At 43.9% G+C, this 19,622-nt stretch overlaps 1 protein-coding gene across 1 annotated transcript in view; it reads left to right on the top strand.

Annotated features, from left to right (window-relative positions):
• The window catches only part of LRRC2 (leucine rich repeat containing 2), a 462,509-nt gene that overhangs the window by 425,568 nt on the left and 17,319 nt on the right, over positions 1-19,622 (top strand). Inside the window, exon 8 of the mRNA XM_073632967.1 lies at positions 7,624-7,760. Coding sequence (XP_073489068.1) covers positions 7,624-7,760 — 137 coding nt within the window. The remainder of the gene's footprint in view (positions 1-7,623; positions 7,761-19,622) is intronic.

Below are 19,622 nucleotides of genomic sequence, written 5' to 3'. Positions count from 1 at the left end.
TTTTGCTCCAAGCTTAAAATGGTTGAAGAAAAAACCTCCTTAGTAATATACACAGGGGCTGCAGTGTTAAGAGCAGCTGCAACACTTGCCCCTCCTGATGGCTCACTCTGACCAGCCATATTACTCTCAGGGGAGGATGCCATCTTTACTGGGATGGATCTAGGCTTCCATGTGACTGTAGCAGTCCTTCCAGAGCCCTTTTTTGAGGTGTTTATCACCCCCCTTCTGACCATAGCCCGATGCACAAAGCAGAGTACTACCAGAAGGAATGCATCCACTGCTTGAGCAATAGTCCAGCCCTGTCGCTGCTATTAATGCTCAGCCTGATGCAGTAGTAAATGTGTCAAAAGGAATGCCTTTTATATGCCACATTTGCTCTTTTGTCCCTCCTGCAGCATGTAACAGCACAAATTGTGTCTTTTAAAACATACCTTCCCGCGCTGGATGTTGCCGTGCTAAGCCCCGCCCCCGTCGCCTACGGCCCTTCCCCTCTTTTTTTAAAAAGAGCTCTTTCCCACGTGAGCACGGGCTCCTGATCCTATGGGATCCATGGGAGGAAAGGAGGAATGGCGAGGGGGGGTCTGAAAGCTGCCGAGCGGCATGCTGTTCGCTTTTTTTTTTTTTTTTTAATTTCTTGTGGTGCTCTTTCTCTGAGAAGAGGGGAAGAAAAAACAGCACAGGGGGGTGTCTGGTGGGGAGAGGGAACCCCCCCAGACTTACCGGAGGTCTGCTGCTTGGCCGGAGGACGAAGAAACTGCTGCTTCCTAGACACAACGTGGGCTTTCTGAGAAGCATGAGACATAAGTGCTCAATACAGCCCCCAGTGGTGACACATAGTGACAACACTTGACAACACTTCCTAAATTTAAAGGAGACAATCGTAAGAAAATTTTAAAAATTTCTTAGAAAACTCCACTTACCTTTCCTGCTGCAGGGTTTTCTGTGGTAAACCAACAGACCCAATCTTCACCCTTCACGGTGGGTTCCGTTAAACCTTCAGGAGCTGGGGATCCTCGGGGAAACCCACAATCCTGGACCAGTAATAGCACCAACGCCAATAAAAACTTTATGGCCTTAATACCAAAAAGTACTGGATCCCGGGGTCCAGCTCTCTAAAGAGAAGCGATACAGGCAAGACTTCATTTCTTCGGATATGAGGCCCAGGTACCATTCAATTCGGCCAAAAAGACACTTTGAATGGATTCGGCTGCATGGCTAGCCCCAGCAAGGATTGCTCCAGTGGAGCTCAGCATAGCACATCTTTACTTGTGACCAACACCTTAGACACTGGCAAAAAAACTGAGGTACTTCCAGCAGTGGGAGGGGTTATATAGGAAGTGCACTTTTTATCTTAGGGCGTGCCAGTGTCCATCACCTGAAGGTGGCCTATAGCCCACATAGTAACTACTATGGCTCTGTGTCCCGTGATGTACGATAAGAAACATTCAAGGTCATTTGAGTTATCTGGACTCCAGCGTTTGCGTACTGGAAAAACAAGAGTATGCATTGATAAATGCAATCTCCAAACCTGCATACAATGAGAAAAAAAAAACAAATGCTAGAAATTATATCTATGGAAACAGCACTAAGTGGATCAGAAAAGGCCAAATGAGTTACTGAATAAAACGTATTATACAGTATGTAAGAGGTAATTTTTAGGCCACAGTAAAATCTCTGATAACCAGGGATTCACTTTGAAGGGATTTTCTCTCACTTCCTGTTCTGGCTTTGGGACAGGAACGTGAAAAGAAATCTCCCTAATGGCACACAGATAGCAAAAAAGAGGAAAAAAACGAAAAGGGGTTATTATCCTCCCTTACTCAATCCAAAATGAAAAAAAAAAAGGTTTTGCCTTTAGTTCTACTCTAATAGGGCGTACACACGGTCGGACTTTCTGGAAAGCTAGGTCCGACGTACTTGCCGCCAGACTTCCGGCGGACTACCGCCGGACTTTCTGAACGGCCAGACTTGCCTACACACGGCCGGACTTTCCGGAATCCGGTCTTCCCGACGGACTTCCGCCGGACTTTCAGAATGAACGGACTTTCCCACACACGGACAAGTCCATTCATTTTGAACGTGACTCAGGTACGACGGGACTAGAAAAGGAATTCAATCTCGCCGCTTTTTTTGGCGAGATTGAAACCTTGCGAGCCCCGTCGCAGGCATCCCAGGCCCTTAGGTCTGGTATGGAACTTTAAGGGGAACCCCCTACGCCGAAAAACCGGCGTGGGGGTCCCCCCAAAATCCATACCAGACCCCGATCCGAGCACGCAGCCCGGCCGGTCAGGAAAGAGGGTGGGGACGAGCGAGCGCTCCCCCCCTCCTGAACGTACCAGGCCGCATGCCCTCAACATGGGGGGTGCTTTGGGGGAGGGGGTGCCTTGCGGTGCCCCCCCACCACAAAGCACCTTGTCCCCATGTTGATGAGGACAAGGGCCTCTTCCCGACAACCCTGGCCATTGGTTGTCGGGGTCTGCGGGCGGGGGACTTATCGGAATCCGGGAGCCCCCAATAATAAGAGGGCCCCCAGATCCCGGCCCCCCCACCCTATGTGAATGAGTATGGGGTACATGGTACCGCTACCCATTCACCTAGGGAAAAAGTGTAAATAATAAAACACAACACAGGTTTTTAAAATATTTTATTAAACAGCTCCGGGGGGATCTTGCTCCGGCTTCGGGGGTCCCTCCGGTTCCTCTTCTCCCGGTGTCCGGTTGGTTCTTCGGCCGGCCCCTCCGCTGTCTTCAGGTAGCTCTATTGCCAGCGGAGGTCCGGGCTTCTGGGCTTCTCTTCTCTTCCCCAGATGTTAACACGACGCTCTCTCCAGCTGGACTGGTCTCTGAGGGCTCCGTTGTGACTTATATAGGCGGAGACCCCGCCCCCATATGATGTCACAGTCCCTGGGCATGCTGGGACTGTGACGTTTTAGGGGGCGTGGTTGACCACGCCCCTTAAAACGTCACAGTCCTAGCATGCCCAGGGACTGTGACATTATATGGGGGCGGGGTCTCCGCCTATATAAGTCACAACAGAGCCCTCAGAGACCAGTCCAGCCGGAGAGAGCGTCGTGTCAACATCTGGGGAAGAGAAGAGAAGCCCAGAAGCCCAGAAGCCCGGACCTCCGCTGGCAATAGAGCTACCTGAAGACAGCGGAGGGGCCAGCCGAAGAACCAACCCGGACGCCGGCAGAAGAGGAACCGGAGGGACCCCCGAAGCCGGAGCAAGATCCCCCCCCGGAGCTGTTTAATAAAATATTTTAAAAACCTGTGTTGTGTTTTATTATTTACACTTTTTCCCTAGGTGAATGGGTAGGGGTACCATGTACCCCATACTCATTCACATAGGGTGGGGGGGCCGGGATCTGGGGGCCCTCTTATTATAGGGGGCTCCCGGATTCCGATAAGTCCCCCGCCCGCAGACCCTGACAACCAATGGCCAGGGTTGTTGGGAAGAGGCCCTTGTCCTCATCAACATGGGGACAAGGTGCTTTGTGGTGGGGGGGCACTGCAAGGCGCCCCCTCCCCCAAAGCACCCCCATGTTGAGGGCATGCGGCCTGGTACGGTTCAGGAGGGGGGGGCGCTCGCTCGTCCCCACCCCCTTTCCTGACCGGCCGGGCTGCGTGCTCGGATCGGGGTCTGGTATGGATTTTTGGGGGACCCCCACGCCGGTTTTTCGGCGTAGGGGGTTCCCCTTAAAGTTCCATACCAGACCTAAGGGCCTGGGATGCCTGCGACGGGGCTCGCAAGGTTTCAATCTCGCCAAAAAAAGCGGCGAGATTGAATTCCTTTTCTAGTCCCGTTGTACCTGAGTCACGTTCAAAATGAATGGACTTGTCCGTGTGTGGGAAAGTCCGTTCATTCTGAAAGTCCGGCGTAGGGGGTTCCCCTTAAAGTTCCATACCAGACCTAAGGGCCTGGGATGCCCCCCGCGCTCGCCGCAATGGAAAAATTTGTTTTTCCTATTGCAGCGAGCGCGAGATGCAGTAACCTGCTCCTCCGTCGTATCTGGTCCGTCGGACCAGCATACAGACGAACGGGCTTTCCGTCAGGAACTGAGTCCGGCGGAGTTACGACGTAAGATTTGAAGCAAGTTTCAAATCTAAAGTACGTCGGATTTCCGGCCGAAACGGTCCGTCGGAAGTCCGATGGAGACCACACACGGTCAGATTGTCCGCCGGATTTGGTCCGGCGGCGTCCGTCGGACTTTTGCATGTGAAAAGTCCGACCGTGTGTACGCCCCATAAGAGGATGAAATGGGGGCCTGATTAATTTGCAATATGAACTGTAACATCTTGTGTTTATGTTCTTAAGCTGCCCACCCTACGACACTTGATCAATCTGGAAATAAATGCATGTTTCATTGACACCAGTTTTAAAAGAAGAATGTGTTTCTAAATAATGAAATGTTTCCTACTGACTCTGATCTGTGTCAGCTTACAATATATTAAGGCTCAAAAAAGAATAATGACTACAAGAGAATAGAAAATGTTGTATCCTATTACTATATGTATATCAGGAAGCTTTATCCTAATATCTTCTAGTTACTTGTATGCGTACAAATCACATAGTGACAGATGAGGCAGAACACAGATTATCTTTTTCTTAGATTTGCTGTTGTAAATAACATAATGAAACAAAAGACAATGAGGCACATTATAACAGAGCAGCTCAGCTCACAGCTTGTGTGTGAATGTGTTGCATATGCATGTATGCAAAATTCTGACTTATGCATGGGTTACTTGTCATATTTATTGATTTCATAAATATGAGGACTTCTTGTGGTTTCCTGTTATTTATTTCAATTCATAATTTAATGGCATTAGTCTTTAAATGTTTTCAAATTCCTACTTTAATTTATATATTTATAATATTTAATAAAAATTCTGTAACCAAGTACAGCGTATGCATAATTTTGGCTTCAATCATTTTTATTTTAGCTTTTTTAATTAAAGGTCTTATAACATTTTCTATGGAGGAGGTCAGATTTCAACTTCAGGTTTATACTTGTTGTTATTGAAACCTGGCTTCAAGAATCTGACTCCACCTCTCCAGCTGTCCTCTCCCATGGCCCAGAGGATGAAAGGAAGGTATAATCAGAATGCTTCTACTCCCACAAAGCACCTTTCAGGATCTTCCCTCACCTCTCTTTATGCCCCTCTCCTCCTCTGAAACTCCTGTTTTCTCCTGTTTATTTGCAGACTGATGTGATCTATCAGGATCAGAGACTGGCATCAAGTTTCCTTGATGACTTCTCTGCCTGGCTCCCTTAAATTCTCTCCTCTAAAATTCTCACAGTCATGCTTGATTTTAACATATGTTAATGTTAACATTCCAGCTAGACCTAAACTTCTAAGCCTAACCTCCTCTTTTGACTAGCACAATAGACACACACTTCTACTCACTCTAATGGCAACTCCCTTGGCCTTAATTACATGAATATCACCAGTTTAAATTGGAGCATTTAATATTAACCTTAGATATGGTTGGCTGACACTGCCCTAAATGTGTTCCCTCTAACCCTGACCTGATGCACTTGTTTTGGTCTTGCTCTCATAGAAAAGACCTTGGAAACTGACAGTCAATTACATCAACATCACCACTGGAAACTCTAGATCTCTTCATCAAGTATTTTTTTTCCACTATGTTGTCTCCAGGGTTGCTGAGGTTAATTATGTCCCTTCCAGGTGGGAAAACTTTCTGGGCATGATAAAGGTCATTCTGTCCAAACGGTTCCTTCCACAAACACCAGGACTAAAGAACTTAATACGCATCCAATCACAATTCATTATGATAGAAAAATTGGCAGAAAAACACAATTTAAGACTCTCCAAAAAATTATTTGAGACTTTGTCAATTTTTTTTAAACACTCAACATTGCCCCATGTGGTTGGGGCGATGTAATAGGTATACCATTTTAGTGCAAGGTCTGCTTTGACCCATGACAATCCTATCCACTGGCAGTACATGCAGTGGCAGGGTTGCCTAGTATTACAGTGATTGTCACTGGCATTTTTGGTGTTATTTTTCTTAGAGGGACATTGGTAGATTTACAATTGTTCGCTTTCCAGGCAAGTATAAAAAATAAGACAGTTTGGCAAAATGTATTTTTGCAAATAAATGCACTGACAGTGGGCCCTAGTGTCACACCAATGGTATTTTTTTCTCATAGTGAAAATAGCAGTTTTACAAGTATAGAAAAAGGCAGCCTGGGAACATAATATGTCTATATTTTTCAACTGTGCTAGCATTGTAATGATTAGTTTGAGTTTCAGACAAAGTTTTTTTTCAAAAATAATATGGTATTAATATATATGAATTATATTCATGTGCTTCACCCTTACTAATTGGTTGCAGTAGAGAAAATCTGTTTTCTGTTTCCTGAACCAAAGGGGTGTCTTTCCATGTCTTTTATTAGTTTATTTTGCAAAATGAAACATTGAATTTCATTATATAGTAACTTTCTATGATTTTTTTTACATCCTTTACTATCATTTTATCACACTGATTTAGTATATGGTATGTATAATAGGGCTTTACTTTACATCATAATATCTTTATATTCGATATCCCCTAAGGAAAACCATTTGAAAGCTTAGCTAATAGAATATCTCTAAAAAACATTTTTTTTTTACATTACTGGCTTAGCAGTATTTTGAATAGTGTATTCCAAACTTATATACTGTATCTTAGCATTTCTTTCTGCATCTCATGCCCTCCTGGCACCCTTACCTGTTATCCTCTTTCCCAGTATTACAGTATCTTGAAGGTCAAAGGAGATGCTAGAGATGAAGAGAAGGTCTACAAATGTTACAGAAGATTCATGTGGCAGCAAAATGGTGCCTTATACTACTTACCTGCAAGCAATAGCATCAGGAAAAGTGTCCTTACTCACCCCATACTCCTATTCATACGGATCACTTCACTTATCACTTGTTACATGCACAAACCTCCTCTGTAGTTTTCAGAAGTGGAGGCTGCACAGCATAGGATTGTACAACAAGAGGCTGCAGTTCTGCCGAGAACCATTATTAAAATCCCTTTGACGTTAAAAATTAGTAAACGTTTTAAATTGAGCACATTTTTTTGTATTTCTTAGATTGAATTGTCCTGGTTGTCCAGAGTTGCTTTTTTTGAGCTCAAAACCCGTACAGGTGGACTATCATACTGAAGGATTTTCAAGGATATATGATCTTTTTTTTTAAATGTAAATATTAAATGAAAACTTGGCTTTCAAACATCAGGTCTTGCTTTAGGGCATACAGTGAAGTGAATCGTGCATGTTACTGTTATTCATATCTATTTATCATGCCTGTGACTGTCCTGTTCTGAGCTGTTCCAGTTCTTTACAAGCTTACCTGTCTTGATGTTAGAGCTTGCCCACATAGGACACATTTAGTACAGCCAGAGTATCCAGATGAGGGCTAGAACAAAAACAATATCAGTTGTAATCACTTATTAAAAGGATAACCAGAACAGTTGGAAAGATGTAAGTAGTAGCAGCATGTCAGCCTGGAGTACCCCCTGTTGATTTTCAAAGCAGTTCTAAAATACTGATCTAAATCTAAATTGCATATCCTTTCTGTGTTAAACTTTTTATACTTTTACAATTTTTCCTTTCAGGTATGTGAAGATTCTTGATAATCCAATTGAAGCATGTGAAATTTCAGATAATGGGAATGAAAATGAGAATAATCAAGACCGAGAACAGTTTGAGAAGGAGTTTATGAAGGCATACCTTCAAGATCTTTCAGAAAGAGGTACAGTACATGTAATTTTTTCACAGTGACTGCATTCTGTAATACAATACTACTGCTGCTGAAGCCAGAATAAAGCTGGTCATACACCAGTAGAATCTTGTTCAATGTTTTTTTCATTATGTGCGTTCAATTTTCTAATGGTTAGTAGGGTCAAAATGACAATTGTTTTCGATTGTAGTGACACTTTGAAGGGGCAAGATAGAAAAATGTTCCCAATTAAAACTCTAACTGTGAATGTTACTTTTGTGCGGAAAGACTAGTACAAATTGTAATAAAGCCTGTTTAATTTGTCTGGGATTTCTTTCAAATAGCAGATCTGGACCAAATTTTAGGGTCTATCAAACTAAATTAGTTTACTAATAATGGCAAGAAAGAATGTTTTGAAAAACAGTTTTTCAGAATTTCCATATGAAGATTTAAAACATGTTATGGGGCGTACACACGGTCGGACTTTTCGGCTACAAAAGTCAGACGGACGCCGACGGACCAAATCCGGCGGATAATCCGATCGTGTGTGGGCTTCCCCAGACTTTCAGCGGGCTTTTCCAGTCGCAAATCTGATGGACTTTAGATTTGGAACTTGCTTCAAATCTTTACGTCGTAACTCCGCCGGACCCAGAAATCCGCTCGTCTGTATGCTAGTCTGACGGACAAAAACCGACGCTAGGAGAGCTTTTGGCTACTGGCTATCAAGTTCCTTATTTTAGTCCGGTGTACGTCATCACATACGAATCCGTCGGACTTTGGTGTGATCGTGTGTAGGCAAGTCCGGTCATTAGAAAGTCCATTTAAAGTCTGCCAAAAGTCTGTCGAAAGTCTGTTGAAAGTCTGTCGGACAGGTTGTCGGACTTTTGTAGCCAAAAAGTCCGACCGTGTGTACGCCCCATTAGTCTCATGCGCAGCTAAGTTATTTATATGGTTTTAGACTTGTGGGTCTATTTTTGTTTTTGATATTTACTTAACAAAAAGTCCTTTTGTATTTTTTCCATAAATTCCGAGTACAGTACTATGTATGTTTTTGTGTTTTGGTTTCATGCTTTTGTGTATATATAGAAGCCTTTATACCAATGGCCCCATATTCCATACTATAGATTGAAAGATCTTTATACACAACATGAGACTATTTATTAGCTATGCACTGTTTTGAGTGTACAGTAAACAAAACCACCGAATTCTTTCCCATTTAAGAAACTCTGAGCCTGGTATTCCTAGAAGTGGGGGTCAACGCCCCACATGTGATGAAATATTATATGTATGTATCACATGACCTCATGCATCTAGCAATGCACTAAGAGGGGGCTAAAGGTTGGGTGTATCCAGGGCAGGGACAGGTGTAGTATACCAGTGGTCATCAACCCTGTCCTCAGGGCCCACTAACAGGCCAGGTTTTATGTATTACCTTGGGGAGATGCAGACTAGAATACTGCATAACTGAGCAGCAAATTATATCACCTGTGATGTATTTCAGTTATCTTGCAAACCTGGCCTGTTAGTGGGCCCTGAGGAAAGGGTTAATGACCACTTAGTATACATATCTCTAAAAGCAAAAAAAAGTAGAGTTTGAAAACCAAACTATATCCACCATCCTGCTTACACTGAGCTAAAATGTTGTGTTGAGGATGGCCAGATGGCCAAAGACCAGAGTGCAGAAAAACATGTAAAGAAACATAGAGGTAGAGAAACATTGGAAGGATGTCCAACTTTTAGATGGACATCCTTCCAAGCCATGAATGCTTCTAGCCAAACTATCAATTCCACCTTTGCTGCAAAACAGAAAGTAAAGGTTAGGCTTAGCACCAGAGTCCTTAATGGGCATGTGAGCATTTTTTTCCAATTTCTGCACTGCCTCCTTGTATTTCTCTATAGTAGGATGCTGAGGAAGGAAGCTATCTTGAGAATTCCGGAAACGGTAATGAATCTGTGCCAGAGAGAATTTGAGAGTGTTCGATCACATGACCCATCAAGCCATGCCCAGACAGTAAATAGATACTGGCAGGACGTCATCACATTCACCTGTCCGCCTGCAACTCAGAAGACAGAGCAGCCGGAGCGGCAGTACTCCATTCAGCCGGTGGGGCTGCTCTGTCTTCTGTAAGTGACAGGAGATTGCCTGGCGCTCGCAGGAGATGGCCGCCCTGTATTGTGACATGGAGGCGGCTTCGACGGGAGGGGGGGGGCTGGTCAGTATTCGCTCCATAAGACGCACAGGCATTTCTCCCCATTTTTGAGGGGAAAAAAGACTTATGGAGCAAAAAATACTGTAATTTATGTGTAATACCTTCAATTGATAGGCCCTGAATTGAACTGTTCACCTGCTAAATTCTCCATGATCAGGATTTACAGGTATGGGGAAAGGGGCAGCCCTAACAAGTTCCATTCAGTTTCAGGAATGAATCAGAGAGGAGACCATTCATTCTTATCCTGGCAGTGGGTGATCTTAGTCAGAAGTGCAGCAAGCAGGTCTAGTTACTGTAAAGTGGCTCAAAGAAATTTCCAATTCAGATAATCAAATGTTTTTTCAGTGCCAAGGGACAAAAAGCATAGGGGTAGTTTATGCTTATGAGTGTAATTAATAAGAGATATTAGGCTCCATTTACAAAGCTGTAAAAAAAATTGCCAGCAATAATAGAAAAAATGGATTTAAGTGGAACTCCATGACAGTTTTTTTTTTTAAATGGCGTGGGGCCCAGAAAATCCATACCAGACCCTTATCTGAGCATGCTGCCCAGCAGGTGAGGAAAGGGAGGATAAGAGAGAGTGCCCCCCCCCCCCTCCTGAACCATACCAGGCCACATTCCATCAACATTGGGGGTGCTTTGGGGCAGGGGTGCTTTGCCGGGAGGGGGGCTTATTGGAATCTGGAAGCCCCCTTTAACAAGGTGGCCCCCAGATCCCAGCCCCCCCATGTGCATGAGTAGGGGTACCTAGTACCCTTACTCATTCACCCCCAAAAAATGTGTAGTGTAAAAAAGACAGAAAAATGTAAAAATAAAAAAAAGGTCCCCCGGTGTAGATCCATCGTCAATCACGATGCCCGCCGGCATTGCTGACCCGGAAAAAAGAGGTCCTGTCTGCAAGTTCCTAAATAAGTAAGGGGCCCCGCCTCTTTGTGACATCATTGGCCAAGGACATGTTGAGTTCACTAGGGTTGTGGGCAAGAGGTTCTTGTCCCCAAAAATATGTGGACAAGGTGCTTTGGGGGGGCAGAGCCCCCCTGCCTCAAAGCACCCCAACATGTTGAGGGCATGTGACCTGGTTTGGGGGGGTGCTCGTTTATCCCCTCCCTTTCTTGACCTGCCGAGCTGAGTGCTCAGATAAGGGTCTGGTATGGATTTCGGGGGGGCCCACACCAGTTTTCTTTACATTTTAGCATGGTGGTTCCCATGAAAATCCATACCAGACCCAAAAGGCCTGGTATGCATTTTGGGGGACCCAAAAGATGACTCAGATCACTCATTGGTTGTTAAGGACAAGGGCGGCTGCTGCTCCTTAACAATGGCTATTTATTAATGTAAATAAATACATCAACTAGTGCCAGGTGTTAATATTACTGTTTTCACCACTAAAATACTGCAAAACGTCATAAAATGATTCATGCGGTATTTTAGTAGCGTTTTTTTTTGTCAATTCCAAAAAACTTTTTGAAAAATGCTTAGCGGTGTTTTAGCACATTTTTTAACGGGAAACAAACTGCTTTATTAATAGAGCCCAGTATGTAATAAATAAATATATATATATATATACACACATACTGCATCAAATCAAATATTTTTTTCCCCCACTATATATATATTGAGGGCATGTATATATATATATATATAAATAAAATATACATATACAGTGGGGAAAGTAATCATTTGATCCCCTGCAGATTTTGTACGTTTGCCCACTTACAAAGAAATGAAGGGTCTATAATTGTTATAATATGTGTAATTTTAATGACAGAGACAGCATATCAACCAAAAATCCAGAAAAAAAACACATGATACAACTGTTATAAATGTTATAAATTGAGTTACAGTCCATGAGTAAAATAAGTATTTGATCCCCTACCAACCAACAAGAATTCTGGCTCCCACTGACTGACTACAATATGTGCTCATGTGGTACACAGATTAGACCTGTCAATATAAGAAGGTGCTCCTAACGACAACTCGTTATGTGTATAAAAGACACCTGTCATCCAGCTCCAAAAGTTTGCATCTGAACCACTAAATCGCAGCTGAACAGTTGCTTTGGAAATTCACAGTATTACTGTTATATACCTACACACAGGTATTTGTTTTCAAATAAACCACTTAAATTGTAATTACATTTAAAATAAAAGGTTTAAAATCATTTGTAATAGCTATTTCTAAATTTCAGAGCAGAATGTATACTTTATGTTAGATTCTTAACCATCTGCAATTGTTTTAAAGGTGAAGTTCACCTTTTTTTTCCCTAAATTCCAGCTCCCCTATGTACCAATATAGCATTAATGTACTTATTTTGCAAAAATAAAACAGCATTCCATTATTTCTACACAGGTTTACTTAACTCTCTTCATAGCTGTTTAACCACCTCAATACAGGACACTTACACCCCCTCCCTGCCCAAGCCAATTTTCAGCTTTCAGCACTGTTGCTATTTAAATGACAATTGAGCTGTCATGCTATGCTGTACCCAAACAGAAGTTTTATCATTTAGTTCCCACAAATAGAGCTTTCTTTTGGTGGTATTTGATAACCTCTGGGGTTTTTATTTTTTGCTAAACAAATAAAAAAAGACCAAAAATTTTGAAAAAAAAAAGTTTTTCTTTTGTTTCTTTTAGAAAATTTTGTAAATAAGTACATTTTTTTCCTTAATTGATGGGCACTGATAAGGTGGCACTGATGAGGTGGCATCAATGAGGTGGCACTGATAGGCACTGACGGGCACTGCTAGGCGGTACTGATGGGCACGGGTAGGTAGCACTGATGAGTGGCACTAATACACAGCACTGATGGGCATTGAAAGACGGCACTGATGGGCACTCATGGGTGGCACTGGTGGGCACTGATAGGCAACACTGATGGGCACTGAAAGGCTGCACTGATGGGTACTTATGGGTGGCACCGATAGGTGGCACTGATGGAAACTGATAGGTGGCACTGCTGGGCACTGATAGGCGGCATTGCTGGGCACTGATATGCGGCACTGATAGATGGCATTGATAGGCATCACTGATTGCACTTGCACTGGCAGGCATTTGAGATAGGCACTGATTGGCAGCTGCCTGGGCACTGATAGGCAGCTGCCTGGACACTGATTGGCATTTCCCTGGTGGTCTAGGGTGGCATACCTGGTGGTCCAGGGTGGTGCCAATCCCTGGTGGTCCTAGCGGCATCCCGGTGGTCCTGGGTGGGCATCCGAGGGGGGCTGTGCTGATTGTTTATCTGTCAGGAGAGCAGCCGATCGCCTCTCCTCTACTCGCGTCTGTCAGATGCGAGTGAGGAAAAGCCAATCAACGGCTCTTCCCGTTTACATCGTGATCAGCCGTTATTGGACACGGCTGATCACGTGGTAAAGAGCCTCAGTCAGAGGCTCTTTACAGAGATCGGTGTAGCGGTGTGTCTGATTGACACACCGCACCACCGATCGCTGCGATGTGCGCCCTGAGAAGACGTCATATGAAGCCCGCCCAAAACGAGAGCTGCGCCGCCTGGCCATCATTTGACGGCCGGCGGGCGCAAGGCGGTTAAACACGCTGCTCGATTACTTTTGCCTTACTTCCTGGACAGACTTTAGGTCATAACACAGGAAGGAGTTGACCAGCTGATCTCATTAGCACACACCCTGCATCATCTACCCTCAGCTGGTCAACTCCTTCTTGTGTTATTATGTAAAGTCTGACCAGGAAGTAAGGCAGAAGTAATTGAGCAGTGTGTTTAAACAGCTATGAAAAGAGCGAGGTGAGCCTGTGTAGAATTAATAAAAGCGGTTTTATTCTTGCAAATTAATTACATTCATGCTATATTGGTACATAGGGGAGCTTAGCCTTTAAGGGAAAACTGTACTTTTGCTAAAAAAGATACATCATGTATACTGTATTTGCTGCATAGGTAATTTTGTAATTGTTATTAACTGATTGCCGACCATATAACCTAGATATACAGTGGCAAGGGGCTCAGTTGTGCCAGATCACGCACCTAGTATGTGATCTGACACTTCGGAGTAGGGGGCGCACACACGCGCTGCTGGTGACCCAGCCGTGCTGTGGTTAAACACAGCAAATGATGATCACTAGGTTACAGCCAATGGATCACTGCCGGCACCCGACAATTGTCATGAATTTACACAGGACAGGGCTCTGCTTATGTAAACAAGGCAGAGCTGTGTCCTGTCAGCGGGAAAATAATAGATTTTCTTTCCCCACAAAGCAGGGAATAAAATCAATTACTTTCCCTAGTAAAAGCACCTCCCACACCACACCAAAACACTGGCTAGGCACACATTTGTTTAACACCTCCCCAGCCAGTGTCATTAGTACAGTGACAGTGCATATTTTTAGCACTGATCACTGTATTAGTGTCACTGGTTCCCAAAAAGTGTCAGTTAGGATCTGAAGGTCCACTGCAATTTCGCAGTCCCACTATAAGTTGCTGATTGCCGCCATCACTAGTAAAAAAAAAATGATTAAAAACACAAATTCCAGTATATATCCCATAGTTTGTAGATGCTATAACTTTTGTGCAAACCAATCAATATATGCTTATGGAGGAGCTCAAAGATTAGATGCGAAGAACTGAATCTATTCCCTCTTGAGAAGAGGAGATTAAGAGGGGATATGATCAACATGTACAAATACGTAAGTGGTCCATATAGTGAATTTGGTGTTGAGTTATTCACTTTAAGGTCATCACAGAGGACAAGGGGGCACTCTTTAGGTCTAGAGGAAAAAAGGATTTCATCTCCAAATACGGAAAGGTTTCTTCACAGTAAGAGCTGTGAAAATGTGGAATAGACTCCCTCAAGATGTGGTTCTGGACAGCTCAGTAGGTTGCTTTAAAAAAGGCCTGGATTCTTTCCTAAATGTACATAATAATATAACTAGTTACTAACATTTATAGGTGAAGTTGATCCAGGGAAAATCCAATTGCCTCTTGGGGGATCAGGAAGGATTTTCTTTCCCCTGCTGAAGCAAATTGGAGCATGCTTTGCTGGGGTTTTTCCCCTTCCTCTGGATCAACTGTGGGTATAGGATTGTGTATATGGGATTGTATTTTTTTTGGTTGAACTGGATGGACTTGTGTCTTTTTTCAACCTGACTAACTGTGTATCTATGTTATTGGGATTTTTTTTTACCAAAAATATGTAGTTGAATACATATTGGCCTAAATTTATCAAGAAATTTGAATTTTTACATTGTTTTATTGGATATGTTTTATAGCAGAAAGGAAAAGATATTGTTTTTTTTCCAAAATGATTAGTCTTTTTTGTTTATAGCGCAAAAAATAAAAAATGCAGTGGTGATCAAATACCACCAAAAGAAAGCTCTAATTGTAGGAAAAAGAAAAGGACATGAATTGCATTTGGGTACAGTGTTGAACGACTGCTCAATCGATAAGCAAAAAATGACCTGGTCATGATGGGGGGTAAATCTTTCAGAGGTCAAGTGGTTAAAATGTCTGTTACTGTGATTTATAGAAAAAACTATCAATAAGATAAGATAAGATACTTGGAGAAATTTATCAAAATTGCAGCAGCTAGAATTTGTAGCAGCTGTGCATAGTAACTAATCAGCTTCTATCTTCAGCTTGTTCAGTTAAGCTTTGAAAATGAAAGAATGAAGCTGACTGGTTGCCATTCACAGCTACTCCAGATTCTAACTGCTCCAGTGTTGATAAATTCCCCCCACTGTCACTTTGTCAAATCAGGGCAAAGTAACAACATTTTCAGACAGTCCACCTCCATGCTTCCTAACCACCTCCCCGCTGCAGTATCCCATCATAAGCTTTGGTGGTGCAGCTTAGACAGGGGATGATGTCACAGGCCATCCCACTTGACAGTGTTGGAGCATAGTGATTGACCAATCATGTCAGAAAGAGCAGATACCCCCCAAGTTAAGTATTAGGGACTTTGTAGGCAACAAGGGAAAGGATATAAACAAAAATTGTATAAATTGTATTTATTTATTTCTAGAAAATATAAAATTATTTAGGTGCAAACATCACCGAGGATAGAATTGATAAAAACAGCAAGTTACAGTAGTAAATCGTTAGTGCGTGGTAATGTGGATATTCGATCTAACGCGTTTCAGGACATTTGTGGGCTCCTTTCATCAGGGGCGTTCAAAGTAAGATGAGACTACCATAGCACATTCTAAAAGCAAAAACAAAAAGCAGGAAAATAATAATAGAAAACAAACATACAAAAGCAAAAAAACAACAAAGTATGCCCATCATGGACAAGGGTCAAGAAATGGAAGCATCTTTGAGACCAAGATCGAGAGATCACCTACCGATTGGATAGACTTAATATTGCATACACCTCCAGATAGTGTGCCAACTGGTGTCGTACAGCCGTAGAATCACAGCGAATGCCATGGAACAGTGTGAGATGGAGATGACTACTTAGCTACGAATAACCAAGATTTAACATGGTTAAATGCAAGTTAGATCAAAACCCAAGTAGGGCAAGTAGTCACTTTGTCAAATCAGGGCAAAGTAACAACATTTTCAGACAGCCCGCCTTACTATGCTTTCAAACTTATTGAGCCATGCTTCCTAACTTCCTCCCCGCTGCAGTATCCCATCATAAGCTTTGGTGGTGCAGCTTAGACAGGGGATGATGTCACAGGCCCCCCACATGACAGTATTGGAGCATAGTGATTGACCAATCATGCCAGAGCAGCACTGTCACAGGGAGGATAAAATTATAGGTTTTCTCATACCTGGAAGCCCAATCCCATTAGCAAAGACTCCAGGAGTACAGTAAGGCAATATGAGTGCATGGCTTGGTAAACTTAGGATAAATGGTTCAGTTAAGTGAAATCTTGTGGAATGTGTAGACTGAATGAACAAAGTGTCTATACAGCAGGGACATGCAATTAGTGGACCTCCAGCTGTTGCAGAACTACAAGTCCCATGAGGCATACCAAGACTCTGACAGCCACAAGCATGACACCCAGAGGCAGAGGCATGATGGGACTTGTAGTTTTGCAACAGCTGGAGGTCCGCTAATTGCATATCCCTGCTATACAGTATACAGAACCCCCAGAGATGTAATTTCCTTTTCGAGTTATTGGATCATTGTTTTTACCCACATTTTGCGCTGAGTTACTAGTCATATTACACACATCCCCTGCAACAGGAGTTTCATTTTTAGTGAGATAATGTATAAGGTTTTTCCCAATCCTGGGGCATGATTATTGCCCCACTAACCCATTTATAATTTAAAAGTTTTTTAATAAATAGTTTAGCATTTTTTTTTTGCTAACCAAAGTCCACCTTCTGGGCTGTTCCCAGAAAAGCATATCTAAATGTGGTAACACTACAGTCTGTGCCCACACCAAACAGTTGCCTCTTTGTGACATCATCACGTTGTTGTAGTATTCTGGATCCTGGGAGAACCTTGCCACTAGACAGCCAAAGGGTTGATTCACTAAAACTGGAGAGTGCAAAATCTGGTGCAGCTCTGCATGGTAGCCAATCAGCTTCTAACTTCAGCTTGTTTAATTAGGCTTTGACAATAAAACCTGGAAGCCGATTGGTTTCTATGCAGAGCTGCACCAGATTTTGCACTCTCCAATTTTAGTAAATCAACCTCCATGTGTCTACAGGAAATGTCAATGGGCAGGCAGTGACCTGCACACAGGAAGACAGAAGACTCAGGACCCAGCATGTCATGTGACCGCAGGTTACTATTTGGGATATTAAAATCTGTTTTTTTCCAGGCTAACATAGCAATTAGTTCTGTGGGGGTATGCATTTTATATAAGCTATCAAATTATTATTAAGTTGTGTTTGTAAAAAATCTCTGCAACCTCACAAATCAAATAAATTAACAAAACAGAAATCCTAACCAAATAGAAATTAACTGTTTATCAAACAAAAACATCAATTATTGTGCTAAATCAATTAATTTAATTAATTATTTTGTCACTCAATCAAAAAAATTAGCAATGAATGCTTATAACAGCCCTGTTATTCATTAGCTCTAATGTAAAGTATTAATTAGCCCTAATAAAAAAGCCCAGGACCATGGTAAACTGTCCAAAATCAAGAGCAGGAGGAGTTCAGGGAACATCTGTTCCCCAATCTCCTCTGAGATTAATAAACTGAGAAGCAACAAGCATTTCACCACTACGGCTCGGTTCACACTACCGCGACTTGGGATCCGACTTGTAAGCCCTCAAGTCGCCCCAAGTCGCCCCAGAAAGAGATTCACATTACAGTGCATGGGAGCGTCTTAATAGACACTACTGAAGTCGCTCCGACTTCAGAGCGTACTCCCTGTACTACTTGGATCCGACTTTGATCCAACTTCAGCCTATTGACTATCATTGAAGTCGGATCGCCGTCTCGCATGATCCGACTTCGGCATGCGACTTGTGCTCAAATGATCTTGAGGGGAACTCCGCGCCAAATTTTAAATAAAAATCCGGCATGGGTTCCCCCTCCAGGGGCATACCAGGCCCTTGGGTCTGGTATGGACCTTGAGGAGAACCCCCTACGCCGAAAAAACGGCGTGGGGGGGTCCCCCCCAATCCATACCAGACCCTTATCCGAGCACGCAGCCCGGCCGGACAGGAATGGGGGTGGGGACGAGCGAGCGCCCCCCCCCTCCTGAACCGTACCAGGCCGCATGCCCTCAACATGGGGGGTTTGGTGCCTTGGGGGAGGGGGGCGCGCTGCGGCCCCCCCCACCCCAAAGCACCTTGTCCCCATGTTGATGAGGACAAGGGCCTCTTCCCGACAACCCTGGCCGTTGGTTGTCGGGGTCTGCGGGCAGGGGGCTTATCGGAATCTGGGAGCCCCCTTTAATAAGGGGGCCCCCAGATCCCGGCCCCCCACCCTATGTGAATAGGTATGGGGTACATGGTACCCCTACCCATTCACCTAGGGAAAAAAGCGTCAATAAAAAACACAGTACACAGGTATTTAAAATAATTTATTAGGCAGCTCCGAGATCTTCTTCCGACTCCGGGGGTCTCTCCGGCGTCTTCTCCCGGTGTCCGCATCTTCTGCCGGCTCCACCGCTATCTTCTGGCGCTCTTTTGCCAGCGGTGGTCCGGACCTCTGGATCATCTTCTTCCCTCTTCTCTTCCAGAGATGTTGACACGACGCTCTCCCCAGCCAGAATGGTTTCTGTGCGCTCTGCAAGGGACTTATATAGGCCGTGACCCCGCCCCCTTATGCCGTCACAGTCCCTGGGCATGCTGGGTCTGTGACGTTTTAGGAGGCGTGGTCACCGGGTGATGACCACGCCCCCTTATGACGGCACAGCCCCAGCATGCCCTGGGACAGTGACCTCATAAGGGGGCGGGGTCACCGCCTATATAAGTCCGTTGCGGAGCGTTCAGAGACCATTCCAGCTGGAGAGAGCGTCGTGTCAACATCTCTGGAAGAAAAGAAGAAGGCAGAAGTCCGGACCACCGCTAGCAATTGAGCTGCAGAAGATAGCGGAGGAGCCGGCAGAAGATGCGGACACCGGGAGGAGACGGCGGAGAGACCCCCGAAGTCGGAAGAGGACCCCCGAAGTCGGAAGAAGATCCCGGAGCTGCCTAATAAATTATTTTAAAAAACCTGTGTACTGTTTGTTTTATTGACGCTCTTTTCCCCTAGGTGAATGGGTAGGGGTACCATGTACCCCATACTCATTCACATAGGGTGGGGGGCCGGG

Source organism: Aquarana catesbeiana, linkage group LG01, assembly GCF_042186555.1.
Source record: "Aquarana catesbeiana isolate 2022-GZ linkage group LG01, ASM4218655v1, whole genome shotgun sequence".
NCBI classification, from domain to species: domain Eukaryota; kingdom Metazoa; phylum Chordata; class Amphibia; order Anura; family Ranidae; genus Aquarana; species Aquarana catesbeiana.
The sequence above is the reverse complement of the archived record's forward strand: the minus strand, read 5'-3'. Positions and strand labels throughout refer to the sequence as shown.